Source organism: Cotesia typhae, unplaced genomic scaffold (genome assembly GCF_013202065.1).
Source record: "Cotesia typhae breed Kobodo isofemale line unplaced genomic scaffold, CoteBio_Ctyphae contig_23, whole genome shotgun sequence".
Classification (NCBI taxonomy): domain Eukaryota; kingdom Metazoa; phylum Arthropoda; class Insecta; order Hymenoptera; family Braconidae; genus Cotesia; species Cotesia typhae.
This window is the reverse complement of record NW_027423729.1, coordinates 3,037,713-3,053,273: the sequence shown is the minus strand read 5'-3', so window position 1 is coordinate 3,053,273 and position 15,561 is coordinate 3,037,713. Positions and strand designations below refer to the sequence as shown.

At 27.7% G+C, this 15,561-nt stretch overlaps 1 protein-coding gene across 24 annotated transcripts in view; it reads left to right on the top strand.

The window, feature by feature from the left end:
• The first annotated feature begins 8,479 nt into the window (after positions 1–8,479).
• Positions 8,480–15,561, top strand: part of Bent (projectin protein bent) — a 52,170-nt gene continuing 45,088 nt past the window's right edge. For 22 of the 24 annotated variants that reach the window (XM_074238817.1, XM_074238816.1, XM_074238815.1 and 19 more), the window contains exons 1-8: positions 8,480–9,112; positions 11,374–11,843; positions 12,291–12,312; positions 12,737–12,899; positions 13,107–13,248; positions 14,057–14,192; positions 14,332–14,535; positions 15,190–15,491. In XM_074238817.1, coding sequence (XP_074094918.1) covers positions 11,531–11,843; positions 12,291–12,312; positions 12,737–12,899; positions 13,107–13,248; positions 14,057–14,192; positions 14,332–14,535; positions 15,190–15,491 — 1,282 coding nt within the window. In that variant the 5' untranslated portion in view covers positions 8,480–9,112; positions 11,374–11,530. Of the gene's footprint in view, positions 9,113–11,373; positions 11,844–12,290; positions 12,313–12,736; positions 12,900–13,106; positions 13,249–14,056; positions 14,193–14,331; positions 14,536–15,189; positions 15,492–15,561 lie in introns of those variants that run through there. The other 2 variants (XM_074238821.1, XM_074238820.1) reach the window with 2 other exon arrangements.

Here is a 15,561-nt window from a genome sequence, read left to right as displayed (position 1 = left end):
AAATCCAAAAAATTTTTTTTCACAGTTTTAGATATAATTGTAGAGTTTTAAAATATAATTTTTACAGAATTTACCCGACTTTTATAAATTGTACTTTAAACTGTAATTTTTCAATTTTTATTTTTTCCGTGTAATTTTACAGAGTTAAACGTTCATTATAATTATAATTGGAATTAAATGATAGTTTTTTTTTTTTTTTCAAATTCTTTGAAGGTTCTTAAATAGACGTGAAAATATTTTTTTTTTTAGATATATATTTTTATATCGAAATAAATTTAAAATTACATATCACAATAAATTATCAAAATTTCATAAATTTTTTTAAAAGGAGTCAATTGAAAAAAAAAAATTTCAAATTAAAAAATTTTAAGTTTTATAAATCAAAAAATCATAATTGCACAATTCGATAAAAATTACGTGCCTACACAGAAAGAAAAAAAGTCTTGAGTCAAGCGTAAATTTTCTTAAATAAAGAAAATCTTAAAGAAGACTGAAAATTTCTTGAACGAAGTTAAATTTTTTTAAGCCAAAAAAAATTCTTCTTGCTCCAAAATAACTTCGGTCTTCCTTATAATTTTCTTGGTTCAAGAAATTTTTTTCTTCTGTGTAATTTTAAGAAATGTAATTTTTGAAAACTTAAGAGTTCGCTACTTTTCTATTTCAACAATCGTCTATGTTTTCAATCATATCCTGCAGTAAATGGCTCCAAATCCTTCCAATTAGTGAAATATCGTACTACTAGAAGAAAACATCAGACAAAGATAGTGCTAGGCGAGTAGGAGCGAGTAGAAAGGAGAGAGAGCGAGTGAGGCGGACATATATGGTCGGGGGTTCGGAAAGCTCAGATTACGCAGACGGCGCTAACCATTTGGATGATCATGTCTCACTTTATCTCACAGTAGTCTTCTTCAACTTACGCTACACATCTGTTCTTAACAATAATAATAAAAATAACAACAAAATATATAATATATAATATATATAAATTGGAAAAAGTATTTATTTAGCCTCCTGCCCCCGCTCTCTTTGGCCATCAATTGCAGCTTCTATTATTATTTTTTATTTCTTATCCATACGTTGTACACATATCAGCAGAACGGTGTACTATATAATACCAGTCACGTCGCTGTTGAAGCTAAAAATATAAAGTGTGGATAATACTTCCAAGAGTCAAGAAAAAGAACAAGAAGGCGGGCTTCGTTATTTTAGTTTCTGATTCGATTATTTTTATTGTAAAACAGCTAAATGTTTTTTGAATATTTATTAATTTATTAATTTTTTCATTTTTAATCTTCAATTTTTAAATTTTATTTTTTTCGCCAAAAAAAAATTTAATTTTTTAAAATATTAAATTATGATTATGATTTCTGTCATTTTTACTAAACGTTTGAATTTTTTTAAATGAAAAAATTGTGAATGAATGATTTATTGTTTAGCAGGACAATATAGTCAGGTATCTCGCGGTCCTGTCCTCGCACTCATAACATCTATTTCCAGAACTTACTGGGATTTAAATTTAGAAGCAATGTTCCATATTATACTTGCGCGTGCTCTTCTCGTCGCCCACTCGTGTCGGTTTGTGACGATGGTTACACAGAACTTCAACAATTTTGTTTAAAAAAAAAAAAAAAAAAAAAAAAAATACCAGTATAATATAATAATATACTAAAAAATTATAGTCCCACGGGTGGTTACGGTTTTTCAGGAATTTTTTATTTTGAAACTCAAATTCTGAGTTAAAGAGGATAGCCACTGTGAAATTTCAAAAAAAAATTTTTTTAATTTAATGTCTTAGGATTATTAAGTAGAATCCTTTTTTTAATTTTAGGGAGAGATATCGACTTAAATCTAATTAATTATTAATTTCTGAAGAGAAGTGCATTAATTTTTATCTGTGGATAATAGAAAAAATAAGAGAATAGCTTTATTTAAATTAAGTAAAAATTATTTCAATCAATTTAACAAGTTCTTGAGCTAAGAATATACATTCTTGAAAATTTTCAAGAACATAAATTCTTGTCTCAAGAAAATTTTCTTAATAAAAGTATTTTCTTTAGACAGAGTTCGCAAATTTTAGTAATAAAGTCCAATTGACCGTGTGAAATTTTTTACCAGCCAAAAATTCTTTTATAATTCTTAATATTTTTTTTTCAAGCAAAACAACAAATTAGTCATGCAAAAATATTCAGCTGGAGGAGAAATAATGGATGGCTGGATGTTAATTTATATATTTATCTATTTGTTGTTTGGCTGCAAAAGTATGCGAAACTATTTTCAAATAAATTTATTCGGTTATCAATCCAAGTGTGACATTGCTGGGCAAATTTATTCAGAACTCGGTCGTTTATCATACGACGTACGACATGTTGTTGGATAAGTAGCGCTCGATCCACCCTCTTGGCCCACTAAATTTTATTCAAAGTTACAAGATCACGCGATGTGTTGATACAAATAATAATCAGTTAGTCAGTTAGATTGCTTACAACTCGACTTTTAGAACTGTTAGCCAAAAGAAAAACAGGAATATTAATATGTCTATTCTACTTAATTCATTTATGACATAGATTATTTTTGTTGTAATAACTAACAATTGGGGAAATTCATTTCAGTATTAAGAAATTTTTATTGTCATTCGCTCAAATTTTTTATAACATCTACAATTTTCAAAATCTAATTGACGGTAACTTAGAAAAGTAATACATAGTATATTATGCGTAAAATAGAGCTTAAAATTTAACAGACGGCGTAAAATGTAAAGTACACAAGCCTTAAATTTAACTAGAATTATAAATTAGCACAGAGACCGGTAAAAGCTTAAAACTGTGTAGTAAATTTTAAATTAGACCAAAATTTTTTTAAATTTAATCATTTTTAATGGAACATATTTAAATGTAAATTTTATTGCTTAATTTTCTATGCAAAACTATTTTTTATATTTATTTAATTAATATTAATAATTTGCAGTAACTATTTAACTATCAAGAATTATAAATTGTAAATAAAAAAAAAATTTAGCTCAATAATTTTTTTATATTTTTAAATAAATAAAAACTGCTCCAAAAATTTGATAAAAAAATTTATTATCATAAAAAAATGTATAAAATTATAAAAAGGAACTAATTCAGGTTCAAGTCTTTTAATGATACCAAATTTAACTAAAATAATTCCTTTTAAAATAAAAATATCCAAGTTATAAAATTTTTCTTGTTTTCTTAATTATTTAGATTTTAAATTTCATATTGCCGAAAAATATTTTAAATTCTGAAAAAAAATAAATACAGTTTTACATCATATATAAATTAATATTTGAGATATAACAAATTTTATCTAACGCGAAATTTGGATGATTTATAAGTACTCTGAAAACTTATCATAATAAATTAACCACTGCTGAAAACCATGTGAAACCCTGAAAAGACAAATTCAGGTCAAGACCTTTCCAATGACGCTAAATTAAACTAAAAAAACCCATTTTCTTATATAAATACGCCGAGAGAAAAAAATTTTTTTATCCTCCTAATTATATCAATTAAATAACATTTCAATAATAAAAAAAAAAAAAAAAAAAAAAAACTCTTTCAATAATTACTAACGATAAACAATTTAAATAGTAGAATTATTATTTGAAATAATCATAATTTACTAATTGCTTTTTGGCAACTGGTTCTGCTTCAGTTATATTACAACAGTTGTAGAATTTAAAACCAATAAGTAACCATTTAAATAATTGTTAAAAAAAAATATTAAAAAAAAAAATAGTTCAACATTTTTTTTTTTTATTTCTTGAATAAATTATTAATCCAATTAGGCTTCTGGATTTTATTGCAACATACACAATTTAAAATATGATGCGTAATGAAATATATATTAAGTGCCACCACTTCTAGCGAGTACACAGTAAAATCTTTAATGATTATTGCTTGTCATCACGGCAATTAATTTTCTGGATAAAATTTAATTAACAAATTTTTTTTTTTTTTTTCAATGTCTTAAATTTATTTTTTTCTCCGAAAATTTTTATAAAAGTAAAATTTTTCTTTATTGAAAAATGTACTTTAAATTCTTGACCACTAGATGGCATTTTTTCTCGCAGGTGCTGTCAGTCTAAAATATTTATAAAAAGAAATAATAAAAAATATAATTAATTCAATAAAAGAGTTGAATTTATTGACAATTTATAATATTAAATTTTATTGAAAAATAAATTCAGTTTTAATAGACAATTTGAATTAATGAATAATTTTTTTTATTAACTCCAAAACAAAGTAATTAACCCTCTAAAAATTGACTTAAAGGCAATAAAATAAATTGTAAACGACAAAATTTTATTTAAAGATAATTTTAGCGTCTAATACACTATACAGTAAAATAAGATAAAGTGACTAGAAATGTGTAAATAAGTATCAAAGGAAGCGTGCGCCAGAGACGGATTTAAAGTACATTGACCCGGAATAAAACTTCTATTCTTTCTCACCGACGTAAATTAGGAGACAATAAACCTAATAAACGTAAATAGTTAAAACAATAACAGTTTCAATCAATCAAGCCTTTTCAACCCTTTAATAACCGAGTAATTTACATAAACCTGTCTCAAGTCTTAAATAAATCCCTACCTCGACCATCTCAACATAAAATAATAATAATCACTCTATTAATTTTTATTGCTGTAAATATATCTCACCGACTCATAAATCAATCATCAGAATACAAAATAATATTCACAATTTGCGTTTTCCGGTTAATAAGATTTATTTTTTAATATACGCAACATGCACCAGGTGTCCACGTTACTTCAATTAAGTCCGCTGTATGTCTTTGGTTATATGTCTTTGGTACTGAGTCATTACGTACTGTGTCCTCTAATTTTTAGTTAACTTGTTTACAACTTAGCTGAAAAATATTTTAAGAGAATTTGAGTGGGTAAACTGACACATTTTGTAAAAAAAAAAAAAAATAATAGTTGTATTGGAGAACTGTAGGTAATGTATTTTAGTTTTTAGTTCAAGTTTTGAAGTATAATTTTGAAAAATTTTTATTTTATACAGTAATTTTATTATTTCATTTAAAAAAAATTAGTTTCTAATATTTTGATAAATTTCATTCATTTACATTAATTTCAATATGTATTAATTAATGTAATGAACTTAATTATGACGGTCCTTAGGAAGCACTAGCTCTAGGATCAAAATTTAATAAACAAATAAAAAAAAAAACAAAATTGACAATTTTTTACAAGTCAAAGTTTCAAAACCCATCAATCATCAGTAAGACAAATTTTTGTCTATATTTATTTAAATTTGTTCAATAAATATTAACTATTATATTTTTAATTAAAATTTCCTCAAAAAAGCCCTAATTACTTTCTTTTTAATCGTGTAAGAATTGTAATTATTCAAATTCTTCAAGATTATTCACCGTAAAAATTTGACTAAATTTATTAAAATTTCGCATACTCAGCAAGTGCTGCATGACAATATAAATGATATATGGATGAAACTACAATAGCTCCTATCATACAGTAATGTAAACTTTAATTTGGTGTGTTACGAGGGTCTAACAGCGACTGTATCTAAGTTTCGACGACAGCTGCTTAGCTCTTTGGAGGTAGTGCGTTACGAGAGGAGAGAGTAGAGCTAGCATAAGCACAAGCATCAGGCATAGTATCATCAGGCCTTCACTATACATTCTATCTCTAATACATAAAGATAGATTAAGCGGTGAGGGGCAGTGGTGTAAATTTAGAAAAGCAGTCGGGTTGCCAGAAGACCAAGCTGTACTGCCTGAAAGCTATATACCAAGCATTTAAACACACGTTATTATACTGAGTGCAATTTTCAAACTCTCTCGCTATTTCGTAATTTATCTCATCTCAACTATTTGTCTCGCTTGTTCGTTCATATAATATCTGAGCTTGCAAAACAATTTAACCGGTAACTTGTACGTTTAGTTATAAATATATGTTCTTTAGTATAGATATATAAGTAGAGGTATAGGTAGAGGTGTATTTAATTTTGTTTTATATAAAATTGGGTGGGTTGGATGGAGGAGGTTAAATTCATAGAAGTTTAGTAGCTCTGGTCTACTGAATTGCACCAGAGGCCAAGAATAAGAAGAAATTTCGATTCAATTATTTATAAATCCAAAGTTCTGGAGATCATCGTCGCTGCCCTTGACTCCTTTTCTTCTCTGACCGGTTCTACGCGGTGTAATACCACCGACACTACTACAGCTAACCACGGAGTAGTTTATGCACCAGCTTTATAGTTGGTATAATCTATGTTTGCTGGTATGGACACAGCGGACCTTGGCTGTCCTGGTTAATGTTGAGCACATAACAGTCACACGACACGATGACCCATTTTTAAATGGGGGTGGATATCTTTTACGTTTCACAGTACGGTTTAATTGTGTGGAACTGTCGTTTATAATGCAATTAAATTATTTATAAATTTTAACTAAAAAAAAATTTTTTTTGAATATTATTATTAATATTTTTGATAATTGAAAAAATTGATGAATTTATAAAAATTGTGATCAGATCAAAATATTTTTTTTAAGATAAATTATTATGTTGGTAAATTTTTGGATTTTTTTTTTTTATAAATTTTAAGCAATTGATTTTCTATAATGATAAAGTGTGAAAAATAAAAAGCTCCTTATCAATTCTATTGCATCTGAGAGGTTTTTTTTAGATAACTGTGTCTAATTTAGCAGAAATTAAACTGAAATACTAAGTAGGCCAGTCTACCTTTTCTTGATACATGTGTTATTCAAAGATTTTATTTTTGAAGCTTTCTCAGCTACAAGAGTTACAGCAGGTAGTTCTTTCTAAAGCTGTACAACAAAGACGGTAAACAAAAGTGTAACTAGTCCGAATCTTTAATATAATTTTGATTGCCAATTTAAGGATGAACATTGTAATAAGATAGAGATATTTAATTTTTCACGGTATTGATACAGATGCATTTGAATAAATATTCAATGTGAAGAAAAATTTTGTGCCATTTTAGAATCGGAAGTTTATTTTATCGTTCGTATGCACTTACATTTATATTAATAAATAATTTAAATTGAATTTTAGATTTTTAGAGATTAAAAATCTGAAAAATATTTTTTTTTTTTTTTTTTTTTTTTTTAAGTCAAAAATGTAATTAATTGTTGAAAATTTAATGAGAAAAAAAGAATATTTTTTGAGCAAATATTAAAAAAAAAAAAAATAATTTTATTACTCTGTTATGAAAAAATAAATATTATGTATTTATGTAAAAAATAAAAAAAAGTGTGAAATGTTGTCAAAATCATTTAACAATAAAAAGAAGAATGAATGAGCGTCTGAGATGACTTATCAGGAATCTTTGACATTGTCGGCGTGGTGGTTCGCGCGGGAGTGCAATTAGAACAAGCGTGGGCGGGTATTACGACTCGGCAACGTTATACCTGTACACTCACCAGCATCCTGATGCTATAAATGAAAATACATGAAAATTCCGCGGGTACATACGGTTAGTTTATTTTCTGAACTTAAATAAAAGAGAGACAAGGCCAATAGTCGAGTAACAACTACTATACTATGCAGATACACTTAACTGGTCACATTACTCTTGAGCGTATGACTATGAGTATGAGTATCACGCGGATTGTTAACTAGTGATCAACAATTGTCTTCCTCTTAGTTAGCTTTTCGAGTTATTATTATTTTTAGATCTACTCAAATTGAGCTTTACTTTACTTTTATTTGGGATTTCCTTTACCTAGCTTTCATCAGACGATCACGGGTCATCGTCATTCCCTGATGACGGTTTTATCATTTAGTCACGTTGGTATATATCCACTTATCCTCATGCACTCTATCTTATTTATTTTATTACTGTTTATTTATACACTAGTTTAAATAAACATGTTTTGTAATTTTGACAAATTTATTTTTTTATTTTTACGCTTTTTAAATATTTTTTTAAACTTTATTTTTTTTTTATATTTTATAATAACAATAACAATCATGACAATAGTAAAAAAAAATTTAGAAAAAATTATTAGACAAAAAGTTTTTATTTTTTTAATAATAATTATTCATTATTTTTAAAAAAACTGTTAATGTAATTGAAGTTAATATTCTAAAAGCAATAAATTATTTCATTATTGTCCAATTTTTTTTTTTAATTTTTAAACACAGAAATTTGAATTTTAAATTAATATAATAATAAAAATTTGAAAATTATGTTGCACCTAAAATAAAAAAATAAAACATATTATCGACTAAAAAATAATAATAATTCTTTTAGCGATTTTTAAGTAGCAAATTAATGATTAAAGATCAAAAGTACTGAAGCGAGGGTGGATTAAAAGAAATTTCGAGAGTAGGTAAATAAAAAATGTCGTAAAGAGTGGGAGGTAGAATCGGCGGCGAATCGGACTCCCGAAAGCATCAAGTACCAGATCAAGATTTAGTTCGGTTAGTTCGCGCGCGGGGCCACGCCGATTGAAACGGCCGACGGAGCGACGACAAACGGACCTGAGACAGCGGAGAAAATAAAGACGAAGAGGCTAATTAAGAGAGAAAGAGAGTGTGAGGGAGAGAGAGAGAGAGAGAGAGCGAGAGAGAAAGAGGGCGACAAGTATAGAACCAGAGAAAAAAAGAAAGAGTGGGCGGTTAAAAAAGTGGAGGGGAAAAGAGCGGGTGTAGATAAAAAAAAATTTTTTTTTAACATCATCAGGGAGGGAGATCAGTGGCAGCCTGACGAGTAGTGAGAATAAATAGTGACGAATATAATTATTGTTTGACGAATCAACGAAGCATCGAACAACGAGTCTCGATCGCGATTTTACGACATTATTCGGCTGCTCTATTATCAATTATCAATAGTCAATCGTTAATTATTGCGTTAATACAAACGGACAGTTGACTAATAATATTTATTTTTATTGACACTATTTTATTTTTTTACGTATATATTTATTCGCTTTCCTAACGATTATTTGTCACTAAGCTCTGGTGCGTGGAAGAGAGAGGGAGAGACTCTCTTCTCCGACGAGTGCTTATTAAGGCAAAGTGTGCAAGTTCGTCGTGCAACTTATCTCATCTTACTACTTTCTTTAACGGAATTTTTCGCAAGTAAGTTTTAAAAACTTAAAAAAAAAATAAATAAAAAAATTGTGACTTTTTACAATAATTAATTCTTAAAATAAATCATTTCAATCAGTGATTAAAAGTGCATTGGATAATTATTGCGAGTGAGTGGTTTAATGAACATTGTTGCGTAATCATTCAAGTGCAGTTTTATCCGGACTAGTTAGAAAGTTTTTATCAAGTGGTTTATTATCAATTTTTTTAATTTTTTATTTTAATATAAGGATTTTGTTACTTTTTTTTTTTAATTTTTATTTTTATTTTCATTTATATTTTAAAATTTATTTCATTTCGAAATTTTCATTTGAACTTTGGAGAACATTTTTTTAATAATTTAGATTTTTTTATTTTTTAAAATAAAAAAATGAAATTTATCACGCTGCGACTATGAACGCTGTAAGACTGTCGGGCTCTATTCGTAGCGTTAATCTAGGTATCTAGGCTCGATGTCCATGTATTTTTAGAGAACGGTAATGTGAGGAGGAGAAGAAAACGTACAAGAAGTTTTGTCGTTTCTTAAATTCTCTTTAAATCATTAATTCTAATAATTTTTTTATTCCTATTATTATCATCATTATCATCGCTCCACTAAATACGCGAAATTTAAACGAAAAAAAAAAAATAAATAAATAAATAAAAGCCGCGTGGGCGTACAAAAATATCAAGCTCGTTTTTCGGTTTATAAATATCTTAAAAAATTCAAGCGCTCAAATTTCATAAAAATTTTTCGATCAGCTGTCACCCGGCCTTCACTAGCATTTACTTTCTAAGTAGTAACTCCCCGCAGTAGTCAGCCGTAAGAATTTTTTTTTTCTCACCAAAGTATTAATAAAAAAAATAATTACAAAATTAATGTTAATGTTATTAATAAAATAAAAATTAGACTGTGAATCAGAAGTTAACAATTTACGTATTTAAATATAAATAGAGAAGTGACTTATGACTAGTCGCGCGCTTAAATAATAAATCTGAGTCATATAGGTATAATTGTAAAAAATCCATTTAATTTTATCGTATGACACGTAATAGTAATATTTAAACGACATATGATGAAGCTGATGATTGGTATCTTATTGCAAGCCATGATTCAAGTCCTAAAATAGATTCGCAATGCGAACAATTATCCATGTCGATGATCTAGATTATCCCAATCTTGATTTTTATGACCCTATTTACGGCAATACGAGCATGTGTAGATAATGTTGCATTCGTAGGTACAAAATCATTTAAACAGTCGTTGGTGTAAGCGAGAGTGTGTACATACATCGGTTTGAGAATACACAATAATTTATAAGTAAACTCTGGTTAAAATAGATCAGTGTAAGAATGTAAGCGAAAATTTTCGAGGGGCAGCGATCTCGAGCATTCCCGCGGCCTACTGCCAACTCTTACAGCGAATTGTATCACTAGTTCTATAATTTTTTTTAAACTCTCTCACTACTCCCGTTACATACTTTTACTCTATTCTTATTTTTATTTTTATTATCTATCTTCGGATTTATCATTCTAAAGTATTAATTTATTGAGGTGATTAACGGGCCGATTTTAAAAGCGGGAATTAGTGGAGCCGTATGAGTTATTGGTATTTGTCGAGTGACAAAAAAAAATAATTATGAATATGCATAGATATGTCTCGTTATGTCAGACGTAATAACCGTTCACTAAGATAACTGAGCTGTCTATTTCGAGCTAAGAGGTGTATTAATAATAGGACCTTTGCGTCATCGGTCTGCTTTGGTTATGATTAATGATCTGATCACGATTCGTATTTATAATTATTTTTTGTTGTTATTAAAGGTTTTAGGTGTTAATTGTTGGTATTTACGTGGTAGTTTGGGCTCGAGAATTCTTGGGATAGTTTAAAATTTTGGCAAATTTTATTTTTTTTTTTCCTTTAGGATTATTCAAGGTTGTAAGGGATTTTGGAAATTTTTTTATTTTTTGGTAGAAATAGAAAAATATGTTTGGTTGAAAATTTTTATTCACTGGACGAATTTTAGAGGATTTAATTTTTAATAATGTATGGGTAGTTTAGTTTCACGGTCGATAATTCTTCAATTCATAAAAATGATATTTAGAATTTTTTTTTTTTTTTTTTTTTCATTAAAAATAAAATTATTAAAATAAAAAATTTTAGTGAAAATTAGAAAAATTAAAAATTGTTATTAATTCTTTGAATTGAAATTAAAAAAAAAAATTAAAACTCAAAAATTCAATTTTTTCAATGAAATAAAATTACGTTTCAGAAATTAAAAGAAGAGAAGAAGAAAAGAAAATTAAAAAGGAGAAAAGGGCGCGAGGCGCTCATTTATTTGAATGTTGCCTTCAAGAGATTCGCGTAATTAAAGTGGCACTTTATTAAAATAAACTAAAACGTCAAAAGGGTGACACCCCGTTATCACAATGGGGGTCGCCGACGATTTCGCGCCCAGCTTCACGCAGAAGCCCCAGCTTCGGCAGGAGGATGAGGGCAATCGTCTTATCTTCGAGTGCCAGCTCGTTAGTGCCCCGAAACCCGAGATATCGTGGTTTCGCGGCGACCAACAGCTACAAGAGGACGCTAGGACAAATTTCAAAATACAAAGTGTCGGGACCAATAAGTTCCTCGTTGTTCTTGAGATTGATGATGTTATTGAAACGGATGCTGGACTTTACAAGGTCAAGGCCATGAACAAAATGGGCGAGGTCGCTGCGTCGATCAACTTGAACTTCAGTCGTAAGTTTTTTTTATTCTGATTGATTTTTATGGACATTGTACTGTGTACTATGGTGGTTTGAAAAATTTTTATTTTTCATTTTTCATTATATTAAAAAAAAGTATTTAAGTACTTCATTAATTTTTTTATTTTGATTCAATATTTAATTTAAATCATTTTTACTTCAATAAATAATTAATTAAGTTCATTCGTCGTCTGAAACGTCTGAACAAAAATTTTATGTTTGAAAATTATTTCAAAATTAAAAGTTAAAATTTATTAAAATTTTTTTTTTAAATTGAAATTTTTTTTTTTTATAAATTTCAATTCCGAATAAAAATTTTTTTTTGACCCACTTCAATATACACTTACTTTGTAGTTTAATTTTTAACCTTCACATTATTTTTTTTTTTTTTTATTAAAATCAAAATTCGGACAAAATACATAATTAAAGTTATATTTTACAGCAATGGACGAGCCTAGAGAAAAGTGAGTTCAATGCTCATAATTAGAGACGTGTGCTAAAAAATCAATCTGACAATTGATTTTTTAAAATAAAACTTTAAAAACATGCTTCTGATAATAAAAATATTATGTTTTATTTTTTCACTATCTCTATACTTTTCTTGCTTATTTAATTATAAATTACTAATTATTATCGCTTATCAAATGCATTTAAAACTCTTAAGCTTCTTTCTAATTGAGCTTCATTTTTTCTTTTTTACTTTTTAGCCGTTTCGCCGAACAAACGGTGAGTGCTTCAATAAATCTTTCACTTTTCATACACTAACAAAATAGTATATCCTTCAATTTTTATTTATTAATTAATTTAATTGTTAAATTTGGTGATTAATTAATAATTACTGATTCTTTTTTTTTTATTTTTTATTATTTGTATGTCAAAAAATTACAGACAAATCGACGGTATCGCACCGACTTTTGCGAAAAAACCGGCTATAAGACAAGAAGATGATGGAAAAAGATTATTATTTGAATGTCGTATTACTGCCGATCCTACACCAAAAGTTTCGTGGTTTCATGATGGGAATGTTGTTAATAATTCACCGAGACATAAGGTATTTTTTATTATTTTTATAACTTTAACATCTGAAATTTAATTTTTGAATTATTATAAAGAAGTTTTATTTGAAAAATCATATAAATTAAATTCTACCTAATTTTACAAATAAAATTAAATTTTCACTTAAAAAAAATCAAAAACTAAAATAAAAATTTTTTTTTTTTAAGAATAAAAATTTCATAAATTTTTCTACTTTTCTCAGTTGTCAGTCGACAAAGACGGACATTCATACTTCGCAACACTTGAAATAAAAAATGTAACAGTAGAGGATGCTGGAAAATACAAAGTGACTGCGAAAAATGAACTCGGTGAATCAAACGCAACGATATCCCTAAATTTTGACAGTAAGTATTTGCCTATAATTCACGCCACACGCTCTCTTAATATCTTGGGGATGTATATCGATCTCTAATTATTTTACAATTTCTTCTCTTCTTCTCTTAAATTACAATTATCATTTAAACTTTTATTTTTATTTATTTTATTTAAAAATTTCCATTTATTTTAACTCGACTGTCGATCGACCTACTTTTTAATTTTATTTTTATTTATCAAATAGTGATTTTTCCTTCAAGTAGCACGTATCGATCGTTGATCAGCGTCGAGATAGAGAGTTGCAAGAGATAAAAAAGTTGACTTATTATCACAACTTACGATATACAACCCAGCTTGTAAAAAAAAAGGTTTTCAAGCTCAAAATTAAAAACAACCGCGTAAAAAAAAAAAAAAAAAAATTATAAATTTATAATGCTTCATAATGACAAATTAATTTAAAAATTGTGATTAATTAAATTTTACTAGGCCTTAGTGACTTTTGCTTAATCAGTAGGTTGCTGCTTTTGAAATCATCATTCATAAATTACATATTTCATTCTATACATATATATTACTATAATAAAATGTTTGACGTGTGTCATTAAAAACAATCTTAATAATTATTAGCGATCATCTAAAATTCATCAAACATTTATTCATTTTTGATAATTGTCCAGCAACACAAAAAATTACTTTCACGTGTTTGAAAAAAATAAAGTTACGACATCAAGAACAAACGGTAGATTTTTTATGATAAAATTTTCGATCGATACGTGGCTAAAAAAATAAATAAAGAACAAAAATAAATTATAAATTACTAAAATAAAAAATAACTAGGCGACGAAGCGCCTGTTCCTGATGACGGGATCAAGCCAACATTCACTGAACGACCTGTGATCAGACAATCTGATGATGGCAACACAATTACCTTCGAGTGTCGATTAGTAGGAGACCCCAAACCCAGTGTCAAGTGGTAAGAAATACGGGACCTTTTTTTTTTATTTTTTTAATTAATTGATCAATGAAAATTACTTATCCATTTATGTTTGTCAATTACTTGTTGATCATTCTGGATTATTGATGCAATGGAAATGGAAATTTTGAATGGACAGGTATCATGGGACCAATGAAATTAGAGAGAGTGGAAGGTACAAGGTGTCTCTGGAACTAGATCAAAAATTGTACTATCTCGCAAGGCTGCAGATTAATAATGTCGCTAAATCTGACAGCGGCGAATACAAAGCTATTGCTATAAACAAACATGGCCAGGGTACTGCGACTATTAATCTCAATTTTGAAGGCGGGGATAAACCTAAGTATGATTATTTTAAACTGAATTATTTATTACCAAAGATTTTAATCATTTTTTGGGATTTATTACACGACATATATTATAAAATTATTTTACAAGTCGACCTATTTAATAAATTTCAAAATTTTTTGACATTTATTTGATTTATAAATTTTATTTCTTTATAAGATTCAAATATTTTTACTCTATTAATTATTGCTTTTAGTTAAATTATTAAAACTGTAAAATTTTTGTCTTGTTTATTTTTTTTTAGATATTGTTTCATTTTTTAATACTTAAAATAAACAATCTAATGTTTTTATTCTTAAAAAAAATTTTTTTTGTCTAAGTTAAATTTTTTATCAATTTAAATCGTAAATTTTTTTTTGTTGTGAAGCAAATTTGAAAAATGTAAATTACTTTGTTTTGAATAAGAAAAGCCGAAAAATTTATAACACCTTTAAAAGTATTAATTTTTAAATCCTTAATTAAAAAAACTTTTTGTTTAAAATTAGATTAAAAAAATTAAATAAGAAAATCAAAAAACAAAAATGTAACTAGCAATTTTAGACGAAATATTAAAGAAGATAAAAAAAATGATTAAAAATTTGGTAACTAAAAATTTACAAACCGATTGTGAAATGATGAAGAACTAAAATTAATAAAAAAAATTACGTAGAATACCCGACGGTAAAGCCCCGCGTTTTCCAAAAAAACCAACGATACGTCAAGAAGGCGACTTGCTGATAATGGAGTGTATCCTGGAAGCTCATCCAGTGCCGGATATCACCTGGTACCAAGGCCAGAAAGCAATAAACGGGAGTTCCCGCATAAAGATGTTCAAAAAAGCGACCGGCAAGGACACGTATCTTCTAACCCTCGAAATATCGAATCCGACAAAAGCCGACGGGGGAAATTACCGCTGCAATGCCTTTAACAATTACGGGGAGAGCAATGCCAACATCTCCCTTAACTTTCAAGGCAAGTCGTGGAACCGTTTTACCGTGCACGACTTTACCTTCTCTTATCTTCTTTATCTAAAAATTTACTG